General features: G+C 43.6%; 9 protein-coding genes across 9 annotated transcripts; 5 read left to right on the top strand and 4 right to left on the bottom strand.

The window, feature by feature from the left end:
* Nucleotides 1-433: 433 nt before the first annotated feature.
* O0I10_003735 (uncharacterized protein) lies at nucleotides 434-2,479 on the top strand (the record flags this gene model as incomplete). The annotated part of the gene is made up of 5 exons (XM_058483802.1): nucleotides 434-657; nucleotides 756-1,119; nucleotides 1,204-1,557; nucleotides 1,612-2,085; nucleotides 2,156-2,479. The coding sequence occupies 5 exons, from the start codon at nucleotides 434-436 to the stop codon at nucleotides 2,477-2,479; spliced, it is 1,740 nt and encodes a 579-aa protein (XP_058345600.1).
* Nucleotides 2,480-2,858: 379 nt separating this feature from the next.
* On the top strand, nucleotides 2,859-4,250 carry O0I10_003734 (uncharacterized protein; the record flags this gene model as incomplete). Its single annotated transcript, XM_058483801.1, has 1 exon — nucleotides 2,859-4,250. One exon carries the CDS (start codon nucleotides 2,859-2,861, stop codon nucleotides 4,248-4,250), a length of 1,392 nt encoding a protein of 463 aa, XP_058345599.1.
* Nucleotides 4,251-4,392: 142 nt separating this feature from the next.
* On the bottom strand, nucleotides 4,393-5,785 carry O0I10_003733 (uncharacterized protein; the record flags this gene model as incomplete). Its single annotated transcript, XM_058483800.1, has 3 exons — nucleotides 4,393-5,314; nucleotides 5,377-5,702; nucleotides 5,771-5,785. The coding sequence occupies 3 exons, from the start codon at nucleotides 5,783-5,785 to the stop codon at nucleotides 4,393-4,395; spliced, it is 1,263 nt and encodes a 420-aa protein (XP_058345598.1).
* A 1,114-nt stretch (nucleotides 5,786-6,899) lies between these two features.
* Nucleotides 6,900-9,502, top strand: O0I10_003732 (uncharacterized protein; the record flags this gene model as incomplete). The annotated part of the gene is made up of 10 exons (XM_058483799.1): nucleotides 6,900-6,966; nucleotides 7,103-7,310; nucleotides 7,403-7,783; nucleotides 7,836-8,184; nucleotides 8,251-8,367; nucleotides 8,421-8,574; nucleotides 8,637-8,831; nucleotides 8,889-8,998; nucleotides 9,058-9,169; nucleotides 9,231-9,502. 10 exons carry the CDS (start codon nucleotides 6,900-6,902, stop codon nucleotides 9,500-9,502), a joined length of 1,965 nt encoding a protein of 654 aa, XP_058345597.1.
* Nucleotides 9,503-9,711: 209 nt separating this feature from the next.
* Nucleotides 9,712-10,299, bottom strand: O0I10_003731 (uncharacterized protein; the record flags this gene model as incomplete). The annotated part of the gene is made up of 4 exons (XM_058483798.1): nucleotides 9,712-9,842; nucleotides 9,905-9,976; nucleotides 10,047-10,209; nucleotides 10,288-10,299. 4 exons carry the CDS (start codon nucleotides 10,297-10,299, stop codon nucleotides 9,712-9,714), a joined length of 378 nt encoding a protein of 125 aa, XP_058345596.1.
* A 1,133-nt stretch (nucleotides 10,300-11,432) lies between these two features.
* O0I10_003730 (uncharacterized protein) lies at nucleotides 11,433-12,811 on the top strand (the record flags this gene model as incomplete). The annotated part of the gene is made up of 3 exons (XM_058483797.1): nucleotides 11,433-11,997; nucleotides 12,061-12,267; nucleotides 12,378-12,811. The coding sequence occupies 3 exons, from the start codon at nucleotides 11,433-11,435 to the stop codon at nucleotides 12,809-12,811; spliced, it is 1,206 nt and encodes a 401-aa protein (XP_058345595.1).
* A 270-nt stretch (nucleotides 12,812-13,081) lies between these two features.
* On the bottom strand, nucleotides 13,082-15,112 carry O0I10_003729 (uncharacterized protein; the record flags this gene model as incomplete). The annotated part of the gene is made up of 7 exons (XM_058483796.1): nucleotides 13,082-13,387; nucleotides 13,448-13,692; nucleotides 13,807-14,313; nucleotides 14,381-14,488; nucleotides 14,551-14,711; nucleotides 14,777-14,876; nucleotides 14,941-15,112. The coding sequence occupies 7 exons, from the start codon at nucleotides 15,110-15,112 to the stop codon at nucleotides 13,082-13,084; spliced, it is 1,599 nt and encodes a 532-aa protein (XP_058345594.1).
* Nucleotides 15,113-16,687: 1,575 nt separating this feature from the next.
* O0I10_003728 (uncharacterized protein) lies at nucleotides 16,688-17,008 on the top strand (the record flags this gene model as incomplete). Its single annotated transcript, XM_058483795.1, has 1 exon — nucleotides 16,688-17,008. The coding sequence occupies one exon, from the start codon at nucleotides 16,688-16,690 to the stop codon at nucleotides 17,006-17,008; it is 321 nt and encodes a 106-aa protein (XP_058345593.1).
* Nucleotides 17,009-18,238: 1,230 nt separating this feature from the next.
* Nucleotides 18,239-22,731, bottom strand: O0I10_003727 (uncharacterized protein; the record flags this gene model as incomplete). The annotated part of the gene is made up of 14 exons (XM_058483794.1): nucleotides 18,239-18,321; nucleotides 18,382-18,466; nucleotides 18,530-18,732; nucleotides 18,786-19,313; nucleotides 19,372-19,452; nucleotides 19,511-19,663; nucleotides 19,730-19,867; nucleotides 19,927-20,005; nucleotides 20,069-20,423; nucleotides 20,495-20,721; nucleotides 20,804-20,944; nucleotides 21,002-21,142; nucleotides 21,209-21,496; nucleotides 21,820-22,731. 14 exons carry the CDS (start codon nucleotides 22,729-22,731, stop codon nucleotides 18,239-18,241), a joined length of 3,414 nt encoding a protein of 1,137 aa, XP_058345592.1.
* Nucleotides 22,732-23,500: the final 769 nt, after the last annotated feature.

Raw genomic sequence — 23,500 nt, 5'->3', positions numbered from 1 at the left:
TCATAACAAATGTCAAGACGTACGAGCGTGTTGTTCCTGAAGTGCGGTATAAGAATACCAAGAGTGTCGAAAAAAAACATCTGCATCCATCCAATGAGAGATCATAGCCCTACTTGGGTAATGTTACCAAGAAGGGCAATTGCACTGTTTACGTTTTTGTTCATGTGAGCATGTAGAATCTATCAAAGATACTGTCTACTTGCACAACACATCTTGTCACCAAGGCTTATCAAATTTGGTTTGGGAAGTGGGCAGGGAAACAGTATAAAAGGGTCCGTCCCATGTCCTTCCACTCCGAAATTTTGCTCCACTTGCATCGTTTTTCTTTCCCGTCTGATACCTTTTTCTTTGCCCTCCCGCTCTCGATTCTTCCCGCTTTCTTTTTCTTTTGCTCCGTCATTTTTGATTTTCACACGGCATCCTTTTTTATTTCATGAGCTCGGAAGAAAAAACAACAATTTCAAATCCTCCCTCTGTTAGAGAGAAGGAGACTTTCAGTGTCGATGATGTTGAGGCGCGGGACGCCAAAGCCACTGCAGAGTTTGATTTACACAGCACCGAAGAGCAAAAGCAGCAGCTTGAAGAGCAAAATGGAGATGATGAAAAGAAGCAGGGCTGGTTTGGAAAGCTTTATTCCAGGTTCAGGCCATTATTCCAGTACGTTGCCTCGTTGATGAAGCGAGCCTTCTTTCTCTTATCTTGAGTCGATGTCATGCGTGCAATATCGAATTAACAATTTTCTCTAATCTCCGTAGCTTGGCAATGTTCCTTATCTTTACGGGCTATCTTGCCGCGGCATACGCTCTCCAGGTCCCAAAAGGATACGATCAAGAACAACTAATCCTTGGCTTGATCTATGCATTCTTTTGCTTGAACATGCTGTTCAAATATATCCCATTCTCATGGATCACGACGCCAATGTGGGCAACTTGGGATGTTGTATCCAAACCAGTATACCGAATTCCTCGACGATGGCGTATGGTTGGTTTTGGCTTTTTGGATGCCGTCGTTATCATCGTCACCATTTTCTCGATCGAAGCCGATTCAACCCGTGTACAACGACTTATCGCCCTGGTTGGCATGGTCATCTTTATCTCAGGGTTGTACATTACATCCAGAGTAAGTGGCATCACACAACATCACGTACCCTCACGTGGTGTTTTGAATGTGTCAAATTTTTGTCAACTGACATTTTCGTAAAAGCATCGTAGATCAATCAATTGGTCCACCGTATGGTCCTCCTTATTGCTCCAATTCTTGCTTGCATTGTTTGTCTTTCGTACTTCGGTTGGCCAAGACATCTTTAGTTGGTTGTCAACTTTTGCACAAGGCTATCTTGGCAAGGCCTGGTATGGTATCCAATTCTTAACGAACGATGATGTTGCCAACGCAGGTGTTTTCGCCGTTACGGTGTTCCCTGCCATTATTTTCTTTGCCTCCACTGTTCAAATCTTATACTACATTGGTGCTTTGCAATGGATGTTGACTCGCTTTGCCGTCATCTTTGTTCATCTTCTTCAAGTCTCAGGTGCCGAGGCTATTGTAGCTGTTGCATCGGTGAGTGAATGGGATCAAACTTTTCGCTGAAACCAAATTAACACTTTGTGTCAGCCATTTATCGGTCAAGGTGAAAACGCTTTGCTTGTCAAGCCTTACCTTCCCTACATGACCCAAGCCGAATTGCATCAAGTCATGACCTCTGGTTTTGCTACCATTTCTGGCTCTGTGTTGTTTGGCTACATGGCCATGGGTGTTAAGGGTGAAGCCCTCTTGACATCTTGTATCATGTCCATTCCATGCTCTTTGGCTGTTTCCAAGCTCCGTGTTCCTGAGACCGAAGAACCATTGACTGGCGGCAAGGTGCGTCTCCCACCTGTCGATCCCAATGAAAAGCCAGCCAACTTATTGCATGCTGCTGGTAATGGTGCCAACTTGGGTATGACCATTGTGCTTTGCATTGCTGCCAATTTGATTGCTCTTCTCTCGCTTTTGTACGCTGTCAATGCTTTCCTCACTTGGGCTGGTAACTTTTTGACCATCCAAGAATTGACCTTGCAGCTCATTACTGGTTATGTCTTTGTTCCCGTACGTATACTTTGGATGTTGATCTGTTTCACATATGAGACCTAACCAATGATTCCTATTTTGATATAAGATTGCATGGATGATTGGTGCCGATAACCAAAACCTTGTCGACGTGGGTCGTCTCATGGCTCTCAAGATCTGGGCAAACGAATTTGTCGCCTATAAGGAAATGACAACCACTTACAAGGATATCTTGACCCCACGATCACAGCTTGTTGCTACCTACGCTCTTTGTGGTTTTGCCAACCTTTCCAGTATTGGTAACCAAATCGGTTGTCTTACAGTCATTGCTCCTGGTCGTGCTGCCGAATTATCAAAGTTGGCTGTATCATCCATGCTTTGTGGTGCCATCTCTACTTGGATCTCAGCATGCATTGCCGGTATGCTTGGTTAATTTCTGTATACGTGTATACTACTTTTCTTTATTACATGTAATTTTTTGTGTTATATGATCCCCCTTTCTTTTTTACAGATGTACCTTATATTCCTCTTTAACAAACACCACCCCCTCTCCTCTCTATCTCTACCGTAAAGCCGTTACCACTTAGTATCTCCATTTGAACCATCCATTCATCCGCTATAAAATGACTATCACCATGTCGAGTGTAACAAAAAACCGCTTTAGTATTGGATCGAAAATGGGGTGGGGGAGGTGCTCTTTGGGAACAATGACGCGAACTGCATAGGTGATGGGACAATCTCCGCATACATGTGCACGGTGCCTGCTGAGAAAGGAAAAGGATCACTTCTTCTTTATCTTTTACACTACCACTATGTCACTCACCACTCTTGCTACGGATATCCAGAAGGACGTCAAAGTGACCCTCACTGTCAACGATCAACACCTCTTGATAAGCAGCGACAATGGCAGCAATGGGACGACGACAACAACCACTCTTGAATTGGACTTGATTTATGGTGTCAAAGAGACGAAGGATAAGCAGCTGGAGATCGCCATTGTCGAATGTGAGCAAGAACAAAACGAGAATGGTGGCCAGCAATCCACTAGCATTACCAACTTTCGAGATATTGGCAAGACGACTTGGAAGCAAAGGACGCTTGTATTCGATAAGCTATCAACACCTGAATTCGCCACTCGGCTTCGGCAACGTGTTTTACCCGATGTTCAGCCAACTCAACGTGTGGTTGCCATTATCAATCCTGCAGCAGGTAGCCGACAAGCTTTATCGCAATGGAATGATATCGTAAAACCTATGCTGGTGGCAGCAGGCTATGATACGGATGCCATGAGTGTGACAGAGACCAAACCCAATGAGCAAACGAGGATACTGGTTGAGCAATTGGGCGTCAAGATGATAAGCGAGAATGCCAACACGACCTTTATTATACTGGGTGGAGATGGTACAGTACATGAAGTGGTGAATGGTTTATCGGATGCATACGATCGTCGAGCAAATTGGCCATCTTTACCCACGTTCAAGCTCGGCATTATTCCTTCCGGATCCGGCAACGCCTTATCACTCAGCCTTCAGTTACAAAGCATTGAACACGCTACATTACGCATTATTAAGCAGAATACTCAGCCATTACGACTTGTGGATGTGGAGTTACCAATCGAGCAGAAACGCAAACTACGTATCATGGTGGTGATGAGTTGGGGATTTCATGCACAATTGGTGAGCAAGGCGCGTTATCTCAAGCCATTTGTCGATAATCGTCGCTTCAGCTGGGTTGCCATGTGGCTCTTGTACTTTTTACAACACTACGCTGGTGAATTGACAATGAGCCAGGTTCAACGATACAACAAAGAGACCAAGAAGTTCGATGATATCCAAGAAGAGATCGTGGTCAACGACGAGAAGTTCACCTACTTTGCAGTCACCAAACAAGCTTCTCTTGAGAGAGGATTTACTATCACACCATTTGCGTCACCAGCAACCGAAGATATGGATATCATTTTGATGCGTGATGCCAGCAAAGAGCAGTTGCAATCAGCTACTATCAAAGCGATCCAAGGAGGAAAACATGTGGATGAGGAGGAATACGTGGAGTATTACAAAGCGAAGGAATTGACACTCAAGGTGCGAGATGCTACCGATATTTGTTTGGATGGCGAGATAGCTTCGATACCTGCCAACAGCATCGTGCGACTCAAAGTTGTTGGTCCCTCTCAAGGCGAACCTGATTTCCAGACATTCGTTTAGATACATATCCTACTTTTAGTTTTCCATGATACCAAGTATTCTTATCTACATCCTATCTAAGTTGTACAAATATATGATCTATCAAACGACCAGATACAATGAAAGGAAGGGGTATGAACAAAGACATTGGGGTTCATTGTTGTTAGAGAAAAGTATCGACAATGTTGAGTGCTGCAAAGACGACGAGTGTGAATACTGGCACACACACGACACCATAGCTCCAAAACAGCAAATGCAGCATTTCATCCTCGAAAGCTCCTGTTACTTGTGATATTTGAACGAGGTTGATAGCTGTGGGTGTACAACCGACAATAATCATCATGACGCTAAAGACTGGATCTGCCGCCACACCAGCGTATGCAGAGCCATATCTTACAAATGCCAATACAATGGGAATCACCACCAAAGGTGCAAGTATCATGCGGATGCTTATAGCTGTTGCAACCGCTTTTCGGTTGTAATGCGTCTCTTGCTGTTGCATTTCTTTTTCTAAAATGTCCGTAAGTTGAGCACCGAGACACACGAGAATAATGGGTACAGCAGCCTTGCCACAAGATTGGATAGCCAAGGTAACAGATGCATGTACAAAAGTATCATACATGAGCTGTTTCAAAGGAGGTATCAAACCCACAGCAATAGCAAGGAAAGCTGCATACAAGGGTGGGGTCATGAATTGATGAATTGAACGTGCCCATGTTGCCATCTTGCGCTTGACGTGCGTTTTCATGCTTAATTGATCATCTTGTTGAAGCTGATCGTCAGCAGCATCGCTTGGAAGAGCTGGAAACGATGACAACAACCCACTTGTTTCATTCACACTTGTGGTACGACTCGCATCGCCACCATATTTACTGCTCCTACCACTGAACAAAATTGGACTATGAGGTCGTGACGATGACATGATAGAGCCTGATCCAGAAGATGTGCCATAGTCACTGGTCATTGTTCCATAATCAAATTCTTCTTCCTCGTCATCCTTGATGGGGATTTGCAATAGCCGATATCCATATGACCATCGTAAAAGGTTTCCAAAGATTGCATAAAACAAGGTATATGAAATTCCCCTTGAAGATACGTTATTGAGTCATTGTTGCATTCAGCTTTTGCCATTGTCTGTTATCATTACCTAGCGGCCACTGCCTCTTGTGTATCATCAGCGTCCCAATAAAGTACCTTGCCCGCTTCGGAAACAGCCAAGCTTGTAATAACAGCAATAGGGAGCGAGTTGGTATTTGAGAACATGACACATGCCGTCACAAAGCCTCGAAATTCTGCATTGAGTCGCACTAAACGACATACGACATGGACAAACGTAAAGGATACAAGCGCAAAGCAGACGTAAAATACAGGTATAGGCCAATAGGCGAGCAACTTTTCGAGGGAGATGACCGATGAAATGTTTGAAAAGAGTAGACAAGGGGTGAAGAACACCATGTTTAATCTTGACAACCACTATTGTTATACCCAATAACACATGAATGGCACTCTTCTTGCAGTCGAAAAAAGTGATTCGCATATACCTTTTGTTTCTCCATTGTGAAATACCCCATCTTTGTAAGTACAAACCCAAAAGAGACAATCACCATCACTTGCAGAATGGCCTGTACAACGAAAACAATGGTTGTTGATGCATCAGTAACATGATAATGTTTCCTCCTCCAAAGTCACCATTCAATTCAGCACCCTATACCTGTATAGAAGCTGTTATCAAGTCCCATATCATTGTGAATAAATTAGTTTTTGGTGTCTATGGTCGTGCAATTATGGGGCTAGTTATCGAAGAGAAAAGAGAAGAGGACAATTGTTTCTATGCGGGTCTAATCGTCATGTTCTCATTTCTCCGATCCCGCTCATCGCTCTTTCTGCATAAATCGTGTTTGTGACATTTATCCATTGGCGTAGGCATCTTCCCTTGTTTGTTGACCCTTGCATTTCCCCATATGCAAACAGCGTGCAGCTACAGCGCCATGACAAAATTCGTTACCATGTTTGGTCCAAGTCAGTTACTGAGATCGCGGTGTTTGATTGTATCGAAGGAAGCTGATTTGAGCCACCCAAAAGGATTGCATGCATGATCAAACAAAAAAAAAGTGACAATGAGGATCTTCATCAAGGTACGATCATGGATTTATTGGGTGCGTTGAAGTAGTTCTACATAGATGGGATGTGATCAATTTTGCTTCTAATTCTATGATGCTCGAGGAACCATAGCCCAATCATTTTCTACTTCTTCAACAACAAAGAGGACATCTCTTCGTAAGACACGGCGACAATCAACATGACGACTAAATGCTAACTTCCATGGCGCCTGTTGTCATTGTCCTCCATTCATGACAACGTTGGCAACATCTTATTGTGTTCTAGACCTCGATTTATCATGCCTCCTTGTGTTGGTACCACCTTTAGGATTGATGGACCCAAAAATCGATGCACGTATACCATGCTCATTCATGCATCACTTGTTCTTTGTTTGGTCAGTGCCAAGTGCTGTTTTAATCCACCAATCATCAAAGCTGAGACAATGGATACAGTGTAAACCTGTCCCGTGCCCGTTTTCATTTTTCTTAAATCAATCAATCACTGCCAGCTTCCTTGGTTTTTCACCTCTTTCCTGGATTGTTCATCACTCAGTGATATAAACAACATCCAATGGCACGTACCAAGCAAAGACCTCGTCGAGCGGCCTCGATGGCCAGTATGGCAGCAGCAACAGCGGGTATGTGTTTCATGCAAGATTTGTACTACTTGCCCCGAAGGCTCGTGCCAAATCAGGGCTCTTTCACTTATTTTGCATCTCCATCGCAATGAAGACCATGACAACATTTACCATGCTGTTTCTCCGTACAATGTAGCCATGACACCGCGACGATCGCAAAGGAACCGTTCAGCTACAACTGGACCGCCAAGTAACAACAACACCATGGCGATTCCGCAGCAGCCATCACTCATGACACCAAGTGAGCGTGTAGTATCTCCAGCGCTTACTACTACAACTCTTCCACGTTTGTCACGACGTGCAGCAACTGAGGATGATGCTGATAGCCGTTTTGTGCTTAACTGGTACGTTGCATTGTTGGGATAGTGATGCTATTGTGATATGATGGTTTATGATGATCTCACTAATACGCCATGTGATGCAATACACACACTAGGGTTCAAGCCAACTATCAATATGAGCCAAACCACAATGTCCCACGAAGTGGAATGTACGAGGACTACAAAGCTGCATGTGTTAGGTGCCATCAACAACCTGTCAACTCGGCTACATTCGGCAAGCTTATCCGCCATGTGTTCCCTGGTATCACAACGCGTCGCCTTGGTACTCGTGGTGAATCAAAGTATCACTATTGTGGTATTCGTCGTCGTATGGGTCCTCCACCATCACCAGCCTCTTTCTCTTTGCAATCACTTCCATCATCATCTTCCCACGATATCAGTGGCCAAATCCCACCACCTCCTCCTCCCCATCATCCATCAGGCGTCACCCCCAATATCATCACACGATCACATGCTGGCAACACCGCAGCTTCTGAGTGAGTCAATGGACATTGATGAAATACCCTCTGACTAATGATATATGAATAGCATGGCGAGTTCCTCGAATCCTGCATATGGCAGAATGAATGCCCCATTGACATCAGCAGATGACCGCAACGATGACGCGCTTTCCATCATGTCGTATGACCGTTATCATCACGCCCAGCAATATTCATCATCTTTTCAAGTTCCATCTTCTCCCCAACAACAAGCAATGCATGGCGAAAGTGGACCCAGCAGTGGTACATCATCATCCACGCCTCTATTCCAATTACCAGAATTCGCCATCCATACGCCCTCATTGCAAAATAATCAGACTGCCATCGAGTTTTCACGTGTGTACGAGCAGCATTGCCGAGACATTCTAGCATTTATCCACTCCAACCAAATCAACAATGCAAGTATACAAAGAGGCATTCAAACAAGAGGGCCGATGATGCTAACATGTGGATGAAATTGATAGGTTTATACATCCATGGTGTCCTTTTACCAAATGTTGCCTGATCGCTTTCGCAATTTGATTGATGATCATCCTCAAGCGATTGACGATATCTGGCGTTGGGATTGCTCCCTCTATGATGTAAGTTTACAATGGCATGTTGGCATCAGAGTTCGATCTAACGAAAATTTTAGGCTATTATGGTCCACCTTCTGCCAAACATATACACGCCTATTACTTTTGGTGCCCTCAAGCAATTGCGAAACTACACTCGTCAGCTACAGCAATACATCCGGTATGCTGTGGATGTTAGCTATCCAGATGAGCTTTATCAAAAGAAGGCGAGTGGTGAGTATCTTGCATGATGAATCTACAATGGATCCTTCTAATGCATCTATCTTGTGTTGTAGTGGCCCAAATCTTCCAATCAAAATTCAAGCGACATCTCAAGCTCAGTCAAATGGCTCAAACAACGCTTGCCGTGCTTCAGCATCCGAACAACTTTGAGTCAATGAGACGCGACTGGGATGCTGTGGACTTTGAGTCGATCATGGAGCAAGCTACTTGGGTGTGTAATTGCAATCATCAAGAGATTCAGGATATATGTAAGTACTTTATGGGAGGGATGGAAGGATATGAAATTCATCCTATAATATCTCTAGTCCAAAACGGCATCAAGCGTTTGCTTTACTCGGAAGCGGGTCTTCATGATTGGATTATGTGGATACAAGGAATCGTGGAAAGATATATGAGTACCCCACCACAAGCATCGGTATGTATCGTTCAACAAGCTAAAGAGACCATGAGCTAAAAGAAAGTGTGGTGATATAGGCGAGAGATCCCAACGCTTTTGTACTTCATGCCAAGGAATTCATTCACAAGTGGAACTTTTATTCAAGCTTGATTTTAAAAGATCTCTCACTTGGCCATGCTGCAAGTGCAGGTATGTAAACAACTTTTCATTGTCATTATTCCTCCTACTGATGGATCTCTGGTTATCATAGGTTTATTCCGTACTCTTCGTCATTTCATTGATGACATGTTGCTTTATTTGGTGGAGGAACGCCTTGCAAGGATCTATAGGGATGAGGGGCCTAAGCATCAACACCAACCCCAGCCCTCGCTTCAAGCTCAAGCTCAAGCAACCGCTTCAGGCAGCTCATCCAGTACTGGAGCACCAGCTCATACCAATGAAGACACATCCACCACCACCGCTGTAACCCAACCAGCACCATCCACCGTGGAAGTCGAAATTAGCAGCAATGATTCACCCTGATTGTGCATGAAAACGACCCATGATCCTCCTCTCCTTTGCTGTAGCACATAATGCATCTTTATCCCCTTTGCTATACCCTACGTACTCCCTTTGCTGACTATCAAAGTAAATCCATCTCATATTGAACACAATTGCATCCACTTTTTCGTTTGCTGATGATGTTATTGTCAAATTGGAAAACAATCGAAATGTACAAAAGTATGCCTTGTTTACTGAGCCAAGAAAGGGTTCTCAATCTCTTCGCTACCATCGAAAGGTGATATCAAAATGACAGCTGTTCCTCGTAGCACGGCAAGGCCAAGTGTTCTCGTCTTGTCAGTGATGTATCCTGTTTCCAAATCTATATACACATACCATTAAATGCTGTGTCTATGCATATATACATATTCCTTCCATGCTTACCTTTGAGATATTCAACGGTCTCATCAAGCACCAGGTTTAATAACGGATCATAGCCCATAAGCTTGCCGACAACTATATGAAGAAGACAAGGTGAGTATACTGTTGACCTATTGTTTCCTTTCGAATACCACTTGTCAATTACCTTCACGACCGCCATTGAAGCGTACACGCACTTTCTTTTCCATGTATTTGCTGAGATCGAGGATGGATTCTTTCTTGGGCTTGTCTTGCTGATGTCCACTGCGACCGCCTCCACGACCACCACGGCCACCGCCACCACGACCTCTGTAATGACCACGACCTCCCTACATGAGATGTTGCGTGTTAGAATGGGATAGGATAGAAATACGTGTGTATGAAAGATAAAACAAGGCTTCACTTACGCGATCAGACATGATATTTATGAGACAAAAAGAAAAGTGTTGAGACCAAGAAGTCGCGAATGGCAAATCTGGTCTTTCAAGTCAGCGGTGCTAGATACTCCACATCATCGTCATCAAGCCATCATCCACCCATACATTAGCCTTCTTAAAAGGGATATCCTTTACTATCCATGTGTCTCTTTCACGATAGAGCAAATAAAATCTTGGTGTATCATACGAGTATACCATGATACTGGATTTGATCCAAGCATCACCCTTTCAAATGCTGCTATGAAAGACGTGGTTGTTGACATACTATTAACCATCATGATGGATGTAAGGTTCCTATCAACTTATCTTACAAGAGGACTGCTCATCCAATTACTGTACCAAAGGTCCAGGGATATATTTGCTTAGGGATAAACTCAAGATTTGACCCATACACGACCTCGCCTTGAATAGTCCGAATTCCCATCTATCCATCAATGGTTATGTAGCATCATCGAAAACCTGCGTCCTATCTTTAAGACAACAATGTTTACCTTTGATTGCTGGATGCTTGGGTTGGTGGGTGGTAATGAATTCTTTAGCCCTTTCCTAAATTGGGCCTTATCAAGCTATGAAATCATGCCGAATGTATCGCGGTAGACCGAATCAATGATCGATTATCTCACATCGCAACAATGGTTTTCTCACATGACCAAATCTAGACATGAGGAAGCTTCTCATTAAAAAGCAACAGCCAATGTTCATTATATGTAGTAGTGGGTCTTTGTTCTCTCTACGTACACAATGATACTACCAATTACGGTTGTCGGACCAAGATACAGTATACCCATTGATTCTAACTCGTGATCTTTGCACATGCTTACATATCACATCACCTCCTGACAAGTAAACGAGGGGATGCATAAAGGTAGGTAAGCATACTACCATGTGGGAAATAGATCGTGTATAATAAAAGCAATGTCATTCTATCTTGGAACCATTCCATTTCAGGACTTGAGTGTTATGATTCGGGGGTTTGATGCATTTTGCGTATTTGATTGTGTATCGCCACCGTTGTTGTTTATTGCTCAGCTCTCTTTCAGTTTCATATCTATACATATATATACCAGCTATATACATCCATATCTTTATTCACTATTTGAGACTTCTTCTACTACATGACGAGCACTGACCAACCACCAGAACAACAACATCCAGAACTTGTCACCACCGTTGGGCATAACTCGGTGGGTTCCGACGTTGCCCTTGACACGCTCCGAGAACTCTACCTTCCACGTACAATTAGCGACCGAGAGTTGAATGACCAAGACAACACCATCATTTATAAGAGCACCCATGCTTACCCTGCTGTTCGACGATTACGACCTTCTGAACGTAAACGCATTCTGGTTACTGGGGGAGCAGGCTTTGTTGGGTCACACTTGGTCGACCGGCTGATGCTCATGGGCCACGAGGTCATTGTGCTCGACAACTTTTTCACAGGCACCAAACGTAACGTTCAACACTGGATTGGCCATCCTCACTTTGAGCTTGTTCGACATGACGTGGTGGACCCTTTCATGATTGAAGTCTCCCAAATCTACCACTTGGCGTGTCCTGCTTCTCCTCCGCACTATCAGTACAATCCTACAAAGACCGTCAAGACGAGTGTCATGGGTACTATCAACATGCTTGGCCTTGCTAAACGTACCAAAGCACGATTCCTTCTCACATCAACATCAGGTACATGTTTGTTGTTTTACCCCTGATTGATTGAATGACCCTGCCACTGACATTGGATAATAGAGGTATATGGTGATCCAGAAGAACATCCTCAAAAAGAAACCTATTGGGGTCACGTCAATCCTATTGGTCCACGGGCATGCTATGATGAAGGAAAACGTATCGCTGAGACTTTAACGTACGCCTACATGCGCCAAAACGATGTCGATGTGCGCGTTGCTCGGATCTTTAAGCAAGTATCACTGTTATCCACTCGTTGCATAGCAACATGTAACTAACGTAATCTATTTTTTGGCTCTCTTTCATGGATACAGCACATTTGGTAAGTTGATTGTGACCTATGAATGCAAAAAGAAGAATACTAATGACATGATATGCAGGTCCACGTATGTCACCTGCAGATGGCCGTGTCGTGAGCAATTTTATCATGCAAGCTATCAAAGGCGAGCCGCTGACGCTATATGGTGATGGGCAGCAGACTCGGTCATTCCAATACATTCATGATCTCGTGGATGGATTAATTCTGTTGATGAACAAAAACTACATGGAACCTGTCAACCTTGGAAATCCAGATGAATACACCATCAAGGATTTTGCTGATATCATTCGAGAACAAATTGTCGAGTCATCCGCAGCTCAGGATAACGTGCAAATCAAGATCTTACCAGCAGCCATGGATGATCCCAAGAAAAGAAAGCCTGATATCACAAGAGCAAAAAAGTTTTTGGGATGGGAACCAAAGTTTTCAGTGCGTCAAGGATTGCAAGAAACAGTGGATTGGTTCAATTTGCAAGTACAAGAAGGGCTGATATGATGTGTTTTTATCCTCGCCATCACTCCCATACATACTTACCCTGCATTTGTTGCATAGCTTGTCTCTCTCTCTCATCATTGACACGCCTATTAGCCTCCTCCCCAGCCTATCAACATTTAGATACCATCAACCGATATAATGCTGAAAGATTGATAAACATCACGCTCCATTCACTATTATAAGCATCTTGATCATTGTTAATGCAAAGTTGTGTTTGTGTCTATGAGTAAAAAGTACATTGAGTTGTAATGTGGGGTATAGAGCTCATTTTCAAGCTGCGTCTTGTTCTTGTTGACGTTCAGCTGGTTGCTCAAATCCAGCAGCTTTACGCATGCGATGACCAAACACCTTGAGAACTAGCAGAGCAATAACGGAGGCATACGTGAGACCTGCCAAGAAAACACTTGTCCAACCAGGACCAATTGCAGCAACCATGGGATTAGCTGCAAGTGTAAAAGCGCATGCAAGTATCATACGCACAAGCGTAGCTGCAGCAGTAACTGAAGCACCGTAACCAGGCGTAGCATCAACGAGATAAGCGCTTGTGGATGCCATGACTTGATTCATCCCTAGATTCTGCTCAATGATCTTAGTATATAGAAGGTTGCCAAAATGATAAATGAAACGTATATGTACCTGAATGCCGAATCCAACAATGCCTGTCCAATAAGTCATACCGCTACCAATGCCCCATCCAAAAAGAAGTATTCCAAATGGCATTAAAATCAATCCACAAGGCCATAGATTGATTGTGAGCCTATCTTCAATCTTGTGTCGCCCATCTCGCTTGGCACGGGCTCGTAGCAATAAGCGATCTGATAGCAAGTTGGTAACGATGGCGCCCGAAAGATTGCCGACTCCAGCTCCAAGGTAACTCAAACCTGCGTTTCACAATAGAAGGTATACCTCGTGAGAAAAGAATGAAGACCCAATCCCAGTGTCCATTATCTTTTAAACTACCCATCCATGCATCACTTGTTGCCATTACACTTTACCTGTTTGCCATGACGAAAATCCAAAGTTGGTTTCAAAAAGGTCTGGGATGATTGTCTCGACAGCAAACATGCATCCAAAAGCTACACCTTGTATAATGGCTACCAATAGCACATGAGGATGGCGTAGCATAAGAAAAGGTCGAATGGGATTTATCGGCTTTCGCTTCTCTTTTTTTGCTAATGGTGAAGCTTTCATATCAATGGTAGTAGCACCCTTTGATTTATCGTCCTTTACGTGGTTGTCAGGTGCATGCACTGACACGGTGTTGGATCCGGTGGTGGCAGTGGATGCACCATCGTCGGGATCCATATTACCATTATGCCGCTGTTGTTGCTTCTGCTGTTGTGCTCCTTCCTTCTCGTTTGTGATTGCCAAATCAAACTTTGCATCTTCACGATACGTTTCGGGATAGGCTGCCATTACCATGGTAATAACGGTAAGCCCAAATGCAACACAAAACCAAAACGTCGCTCGCCATGATAAGGGACTCATAATAAGAAAACCACCTACCATATGCAACCACCACACGTTAACGCCAATCATCTCTTTTCCTTATACCAAACTTTTATATACCTATTATAGGACCAGTCAATGGTCCTATAAACACGCCAAAAAAGTATTTTCCAAAGGCTGCACCACGTCGTTCAATTTCGTACAAGTCGGCGATCACACCAGATCCGACTATTAGATCCTTTGTCAGCTTGCTTCCCACAACACAATGCGCATACAGGTCATCCTATTACCTGATTGTCCACAAGAGGCACCAATTGCTTGTACGCAACGAAGCACCACAAGACCCCAAATATTGGTCATTAAAGCACACCCCAGAGATGCCAGCGAGAAGATCAACATTGACAAGATAAATAATACACGGCGTAATCGATAGTAATCCGAGATGGATGCCCTTTTAAAGAGTCAAGTTAGCATATCACTCGTTCCCACATACAACGCTATACGTGATAAAGGTACCATATCACAGGTGCAATACCCATCGAAAGAATGAACAACGCGGCCGTTAACGTTGTTGCAATTGGTGGTGCCTGTAAATCAGAGGTGATATCGGGAATACCTATACAATCATCGTCGCTATATTATAAGCAATAGGGCATACAAATCAGGATGGCGTAGCTTACCAGGGAAGTAAATCGTACTCGAAAAACCGGCACTTGCAGCAGTCAAAGCAAGCACAACAAGAACAAAACCTTTCATTGATGATCTCAATAAACGGGGATCCTCGTCCACAGGGGGCCGGATCAAAAACCGAGCCTTGAGCTCTCTCTTTAGCCTTGATTCATTAATGGCCATGAGAAGAAGTAAAGATTATTGATAGTAGGTAAATAAAAGAAAGAGAATGAAGAAATCTTTACCCAAGACAATTCTCATTTGTCTCATGTCTTTGCCCAACCCGTCCATATTGTGTCGCCCGAAGATCAATGTCGGTCTTTCAAGCCTTTGCGGATCACAAACATGCTCTACCATATAAAGATGCCGTAACCCGACATGTCCCCGCCTTTGATGCCTAAAGAAGTGCCTCGAAACTCAAATTACACCATTTTCTTTATATCTGATCTCATCACACTTTTGGCTTGCTTCAAAGCATAAAGGGAAAAAGTATAAGCGTGGGATAAATAGGATCCATGGTTGGATTGACATTGACTTTTATGCCGCCACCTCACCTTGCACAACATGATTGAGCCGAATTACGTGCTCACGGATCATCCTACTATGTAGGTAGGAGTCATTACTACATCCGATCAACATTAAGTGTCGTCAAAAACAAAAGTTCATCTGACCACGTGTCAAATAGGCATCGCCTCTTGCTGTCTACAAGACCATGGGAATGCTAGAAAAGCTGGAACAACATTTCGAGGGAAAAGGAAGAAAAACAGTGCTTAAATGCATATAGGATAGATGCGTTACGTTTTCAAAACATCCAAGGGCGTTCATATGCATCATTGAAATTTGCATGGATTAGTATTTGGTGTACAAAAGCAATCTTACATAACACGAAACAGTGGTCTACTATAATAAATGCAATGCAAACAATCATCATATGGCTCACTTTTGAGTAGCTACTAAAGGACACCCAATGGCAGTCTTCGGCTCATTCCTTTAAGCGTTTATATAAGGCTCAACAACCACCCAACCTTGGTAGTAGTTGTTCAACCAGCATGATAGGTAGTACTATTTTGAATAACGATGATTGGGGTTTGTGAGGGGGGGGTCTCGAAAGAAGGGTGTTGCCCTGGAAATGGGATGTATCGAAATTCTGCAGCAGCTAATGGAATACTCCTTTGTTCTGTTTTCTTCTTCCATGTAAGGGATGTATGTATACAAGAAGCGTGTTTGGAATGTGGAAGCACGGATGATCTCTTGAGCTTTTAATCATTTCAGGTAAAGGCTTAGGTTGTACGACTTGATGCTGTGGCATACGAGGAGCATGGTAACCAATAAAGTAATTGTAACGAGCTGTCAAAGGACAAACAATGAGAATGGCATATACAAACAAAGACCATTCATGTTTCGAGACAATAGCACACAACAGCGTTATCCGGGAAACAACGTGCTGTACTTTATAGAGGGTGATAGGGATGATGAGATGGAAAATGATAGGGTCATATGAACTTGTGAAAGAGAGAGAGAGGAGATTTTCTTGTTGCTGCTAGGTCAATATGCAATCAGCGGTTGTCACCCTTTGACGCTCATATTCTATAAGGCTCTCTCTCTGTATTTATAATAATGCACGTTGCATATCGGAGGGCCAAGTAGGATGTTTTGAGAATCATTTGTGAAACTAGGCTTTCTTGCTCTTTTTCTCTTTTTCTTTTAACCTTTTTGACTATTTATAACACCAACGCTCACACGCCTTGTAAAAGAAACATGGCTGCAACAGCGTCGCCTTCTTCGCCGTTGATACCCAAGGATCCGCCATCTTACGAATCTCTATACCTCACCATTCCACAGTCATCTACTCAGTCAGCATTTCTCACAGACCAGGGATCTCATTCAGCAGGCTCAGCGATTCAACGCTTTATATACCGCCAAGCTCCCTTTTTGCAGCGACTGGCTGCTGCTACATTTGTAGCTACCACCGTTTCTACCACTGTCATGTTGTTGCTATGGCAGTTGCAGAACTTGACAGCACCTGAAGACCCTGATCGTCCTTGGTTCGATCCTGACTCAACGACGCTTGCCGCTTAACACCACCAACACATTGATACAAAATCCCCTTTTCATCATATACCGCCATCCACCATCACAATCCACAAGTCGACTTTTTACACACATTCATCATCCCCTTCCCTGTATTGTAAATACCGTATACCACCACTCTTGTCCTCTCTTTTTTTCTTTCTGGAATTCAAGCAAAAGCATATTTCACTCATCAAACAACGTCGTTTTTGGTTTTTATCTGATGATCTTGGGAGAGGGAAACAAGGATCGGGAAAAATTGGAGACATTTACAAACATCCACGTACGACATGCATATCATTCGAGCATCATTCAGTTTAATACTAATGTACCTTAACCTATCACACGCCTAAATGATAAGGGTATGCACGCCGCTTGAATGATGGATATACAAAAAAGACTCCGGGAGAGTGAGAGTGAAAGGGGGTGGTGTCTTCGTACTTGCTATGATAGTGATCATATGAGTTGTAGTTGCTGCAGCAACATCCTTTGAGTGTAGCCGATGAGGGATGATGACACGTTACCTTGAATCTAATCGCCTTGTGCAGATCAATGTTTAGAAATCTTAGGAGTAAAGAGAAAACAAAGCTCCCACGCATACGACCTTACAACAATGCATCACACTTGGATTACTTTTTCGTACTTGTCACGAGGGATTTGAGAGATCAATGAATGAAAAAGAACATTGCATGGTATGTGAACGTGCGTTTACACAGTAAAAGAGGAGAATGTTGCATGCATTGGATACCATACCCATCTCGCGTTCCAAAGCGACTAAGCGTGGGTGGCATGCAACTAGCCCATACAACGTGATCGGTGCGTGTGTCATTTATGGGAAAACAGGGTCACCAGTTTCGTCATTATCAGCATGAAGCTGCATAAGCCCGTTACATTATATCAGCTTACATCCTTATCTTTTGCCAAAATCTACAAGTCCTGCAACCCGTGGCTCATATAAGTAGCTGGTAACCCATTCATTCGAGTGAGGAGCAACAAGGCTGCTCTTGATGCCTTGTCGAATGTTTACATATGCAATTCGTTCATTTAAACTTTCAATCACCAATATAAACACCGTATTACCTGGTACCTGATTGATTATATCATGGTGGCCTGTTCGCTCTTGCAAAATCGCTATACTCACAAAAGCTCTTTTGAAACATCTCTTCATATCCCATTATCCGCAACAAAGATGTATAATCGACTGGATCGCATGTTTATATAACAAACTGTAATTCAGAACTAGTAACCGGGATCATCTCTATGTCTTTTGGCTTGTCTTGATCGAAAGACGTCATAGGGTGGTGGTCGATTAGGTCCCATACCTTTGAAAAGGAAATGGCGGATCAGCATTTACATACATAAAAGAATGCCCCAAAACATACCTTTGTGAGAGCCATAATCGTCATCATAATCATCACGGTTTCGTCGCTTTTGATTTGGTTTCCCTCCTCGTCCAGGTCCACCGCCCTGATTCAATTCAATATATAAGCCATCGATTCACCAATGCAGTCATATCAGAATTTCACTTACTCTTCCTTTAAATCCACCTCCACCTCCTCGTCCACGACCACCAAATCCACCTCGTTGTGGCGGCATATCCCGAGGAGGCATATGTTGACCACCTCCCATAGGCTTAGGTGGGGGACCACGACCAGGTGGCATGCCTTGTTGTGGTAGAGGAATGATGACATTGCGTAAAAGATCCACCAATTCACCAGCTTGTATCTTAGGACCTATAATACCTTGTATCAGTGGATCACATTCTTATTCTCTTTTCCTCTCTTACCATTGAATGTTTGTGGTGGCGGCAAATTAGATACAAAGTATGCAACGGGATCAGGTAAACCTGCTGTGGGAGTTGGCATAGGTTGTGATGGAGCGGTCATTGCTGGTTGTGTTGGGGGTTGACTCCAAGCTGGTGGACCCATTGGTGGTTGCTGTTGTTGTTGTGGTGGTGGTGGCATACCTCCTGCCATGGGTGCTGAAGTAGGTGGGGGCATGGGTGGTGGTGGTGCACTAACTTGTACAGGCGCCATATCAGCTACAGGTGAAGGTCTGCCAGGAGCCGACGTTGGCATGGTAGCAGGTGCTCGTCTTGATTCTGACGGCTTGAAGGATTGCCATTGACTGAAATCAGGTCTTGGGTATCGCTCGGGATTCACAGCTTCAAGTAAGGGTCGTTTGCCATCCTTTTGTCGTCCACGATCAGGTGTTGCATTGACACTGCCTGCCGTTGCGGGTGCTGCTGCTACTGCTGCTGCCGATGCAGCTGCTACTGCTGCTTGTTTGGACTCGGGAATCTTATGCTGGCGCACTATTATGATACATAGATGGATTAGCATACACTTGTAAGATACTCCTTGTTACTATACCTTCAGCACCAAGATCCAATTCTTCAATAGAATGAACATCCAGATAACTGTGTCTCTCAAGAAATGATTGTGTGTTTGTAACTACATACAAAATAAATGAATACCATTGGAAATTTATATGCGTACGTTGTATCCTTACTGGAAGGTAATGCTTCGCGTCGTCGTTTTTCCACATTTTGCATGCCCTGTAAATCACCATACTTGTTTTCATAATCCAAGAACTTTGACCAGATCACCTCGGACTTGGAAGGCGGTAGAGTGGCAAGCGCTTTCTCAAACAAGGCACGCGTGTCTATAACAAAATATGGTCAATAATAAAGAAAAGGAGGAGGGAAGCAAATGGATCCAAGGCACTTACTGTTATCATCATTCATCTGAATAAGATAATCCAGGTACACACACACGTAGTCAGGATCATCGGCAAACTGCTTGAGTCCCAAACCAAAAATCTTGCCAGCAACGGTCGCATCCTTGCTATTGTGATACTCCATCAATGCTAATAAACTCGATCAATACATGTAAGATACCCATTAAGATCTTTGTAGTGTATCCTACCTGATGCAACAAATACATGGTATGTTCGATTGGCAGCCTTGCGAGCACGCGAGAATAGAGCTCTTGCTGCTTTGATTCCCTAAAGACGCCGTACTCAGGTGAGTTCATCGCATATGGATCACTGATTTCAATTCACACATACCTCTGTTCGTCTAGCAAATCGCATATAGTTGATCCACACTAATGAACATGCCTTGGCTAGCTTGGAAACTTGTTCGTTCGTGCGATTCTTAACTTCATCCTGCTCCTTCTTGATTTGCTTTTCACGTGTACGCAGTTGTTCTCGCATCTCGCCATCGATATCATCACTCAAATTCATGTTGGCTTTTTCTTCATCTGCATCCGCTTGTATCTTGTCGACTTCTTCCTGACAAGCAGTTTGGAGCTTTTCAACTTCTTTATCCAAATACTCCAAGAGCGTGTCAAATGCCTGCCGAGCATCATCCGATTGGCGACGCGTCTCACAAACCTCGGCATAGGCAAAATTGATCAAAAGACTATAACGTACCCAATATCAATGGTGTGCCCATTACAAGTATTCCCTTCCACATCTCTCATCCCAATTTACCTTGTTGGCAACACCTCTATGCCTTGCTTCAAAACACTCAAGGCTTTCTCAGGCTTCTCCATCTCATGATAATACATGGCAAAGTCATACCAAATCTCTGGATAGAATCTCAACACAAGAAACGCCTGTTGATATGCATACGCAACACGATCCACCACGAGACTCTCGTCTTCCAATTGAAGAGGATTATTCTTCTCCCATTGAATATATTGTTTCCACAAATCCAACTACAAAGGAAAAAAAGACATAGTATGGTTCCATATTAGATCACATGACATAACGCACCCCTTCATGGATGTATATGCATACCTGACTTATTTCCTTATCAGTCCATTGAGGAGGTCTAGGAACGACATTGCGATTGATACCATCGGTAAGCGCCTTCATCTCCCGTAAGGCAGTACGTGCTGTCATGTATGCTGCCGACTTTTCACCAAGGAATTTCTTTGCCTAATACAATGCACAAGTAAGTAAGCAATAGACGTTGGAACGAGAGTATCCACTTACAGTAAGTCGATTCAGGTTATTCTCCCATTGATCATATTCCTTCCAAAGGTGCTCGACATTGTTGAGAGGAATGGCGACAGCCTTCTGATACGCCCTGCGCATGCTATCCATCTTGCGTTGCTCTTCCCATGTATTCGTAGCCTAATTAAGCACCGAATCAATATTCCATCTATCCTTCCATCCAATGTATACACCATGGTCTCTTACCTCTGCCGACTTTAAGAAATAAATATAATCAGCCCAAATAGATCCTGCCTCTTTGTCAATGCCGACGTTGTTGAGAACGTATTCATAAGCCTTTTCAATGATCGCTCTAGCTTCAGGTGTCATTGTAGTGCCAGAATCGCCCTGATTGATACGGCGAATATAGCCAAGATAAAACTTCCAGAGATCAACGGATAGCACGGTCTTCAAGCATCGAGTAAATAACGCTTCCACTTCGGCAAAGTTCGAGTACTTGAGCTCTAATTCCAAATACGCCAACCATTGTCTCGACTATAGAACAAACAAAATAGGAACTCAGTTCATCTATCCATGCAATGTCAACCATGTCATCATCCAGGGAAATGAAAAAATGAAAAGAAGGTGGGGTCGTATGTGTTTGCGAACATCCAATTGTCCATATGCCATAGCCATGCCATCCAACCAGCATATCCTTTCCCCCAACAAACCAAGTGGAAGTGCGCAATGTGGAAGCGAGAGAGAGTGTGTGTGTGCGTGTGATCGAAATGGCATTTATTCCGCATGGATGCCAATGTAAAATGAAAAAGATGAAGATGGCCAACGGACTGATATAGAGAGAAATTGATGATACTTACCGCTGTTGGGAAAACTTCAAGGAACCTTTCATAGACATCGCGTGTCGCTTCCAAATCACCCGTTTGTTGAATCTCGTTAATCAAAGCAAGCCAAGCATTGGAATCATATTGAGATTTGGCAATGCGTTGCTCCAATCGCTCTCGTTTAGCTTGTGCCTTGTTCGTTGCTGGCTCAGGTGTAACATCCATGTGAGTGTTGTTATAGACATTCGATGCAGCAGCAGCTGGTATGGCGGGACTAGCAGCACGTAATCCGGGAGATGATGTGTTGTTGGCTTGTAGAGCACTAGGTGGTATTTGCCATGAAGCAGGCTCACTGATAAAGGATGGGGGTGGTGGTTGTGGTGCTGTTGCTGATGTTGAAGATGTCGTTGCTTGGGATTGAGAAGGTGGAGTGGATGTAGCAGGAGTTGTGGATGATGATAATGATGGTGATTGAGAAGCCTGCTGTTGCTGTAATGGCTCAGCATCAGGCATACTATGATCCTTCTCGGTTTGTTGCTCATTGGAAGCAGCATTATCTTCTGGTTTACGCGAGACATCCTCATCCATGGGTGTTGCAGTATCAGCTTCCTCTTTGCTCGTTGAATCTTGACTCTCTGGTTGAGCCTCACTTTCAGACTTTGTAATCGGCGTCGCTTCATCTTGCTTGGAGGTTGTATCTTCCTCTGCAACTGCTTGATCAGCACTAGGCATCGTCTGCTGTTCACTGTCATTGGCAATCATCGAATCGTTGGGCGCGTCAGCGGATTGGCTAGTCTCGTCAAGTGCCTGTTGTTGCTGCTCCTCTAACGGCTGTGCATTCTCATTCGTCTCGATCGGTTGCTGCTGTTGCTGTTGCTGTTGCTGTTGTTGTTGTTCCTCATTGCTTTCTTGTTGAGGTGGGTTCTCTGTATCAGCAGGTGCCTCCATGGTTGGTACAAGGAAAAAGAGAAGCTCGTAGTCGGGGCTACTTTCTGACATTATTGGTACCAATAGTTACGTCACGCGAAAAAGCCAGTCAGTCCCATCCTTCCCATATTCATGCAGCTGTTCTTTGTTCTACTCATGCAAGCGATTCATTGTCCCATGGTTTTAGCTTTGTATTCCAAATGACCAACCCTACTCTCTATCCAAACTAGCATCGTATACTTTTATGTATTGCTCTTTTCTCATAGCACCATCACAATAATAAACGGCTTGCATTAATACGTAATGTACGTAGTAGTATGGCTAATATTCGACCCAAAGATCTTCAACCATCTTGAGTTATAGATGATTCATAGAACAAGAGTCTTTCAATGTACCTTAATAAAGGGCATTACGCTATCCTGCATTATGATCGAATTATGGCTGGGCTTTGACGTTTTGTAATCCAAACATCTGGTGCATGGTGTCTGTTATATGACATGGCAAAGGAAATCAATTGATCAAGACATGTACATTGTCGCTAAAGCCATTGAAGGCCATGTCTTTTATGCTAAGCAATAAATGCCAGCTCTGTAGGCCTCGTAGGTGGTTGATGATGGCTGATAATGGGTTTTACAGCTGACTGTTGTTGGATGTTGGGATAGCCGATGTTGATGCATCTCGTTACACAAGCATGATGCGTTGCATGATATAATCCACTAACCCTTGGTCACATTTAAAACTGCAACAAGCTTTTCCAAGGGCTTACGCGTACGCTGGTCGAGAGGAACAT

Source organism: Lichtheimia ornata (assembly GCF_029851405.1).
Source record: "Lichtheimia ornata isolate CBS 291.66 chromosome Unknown scaffold00012, whole genome shotgun sequence".
NCBI classification, from domain to species: domain Eukaryota; kingdom Fungi; phylum Mucoromycota; class Mucoromycetes; order Mucorales; family Lichtheimiaceae; genus Lichtheimia; species Lichtheimia ornata.
This window is presented reverse-complemented; position numbering and strand designations above follow the sequence as displayed.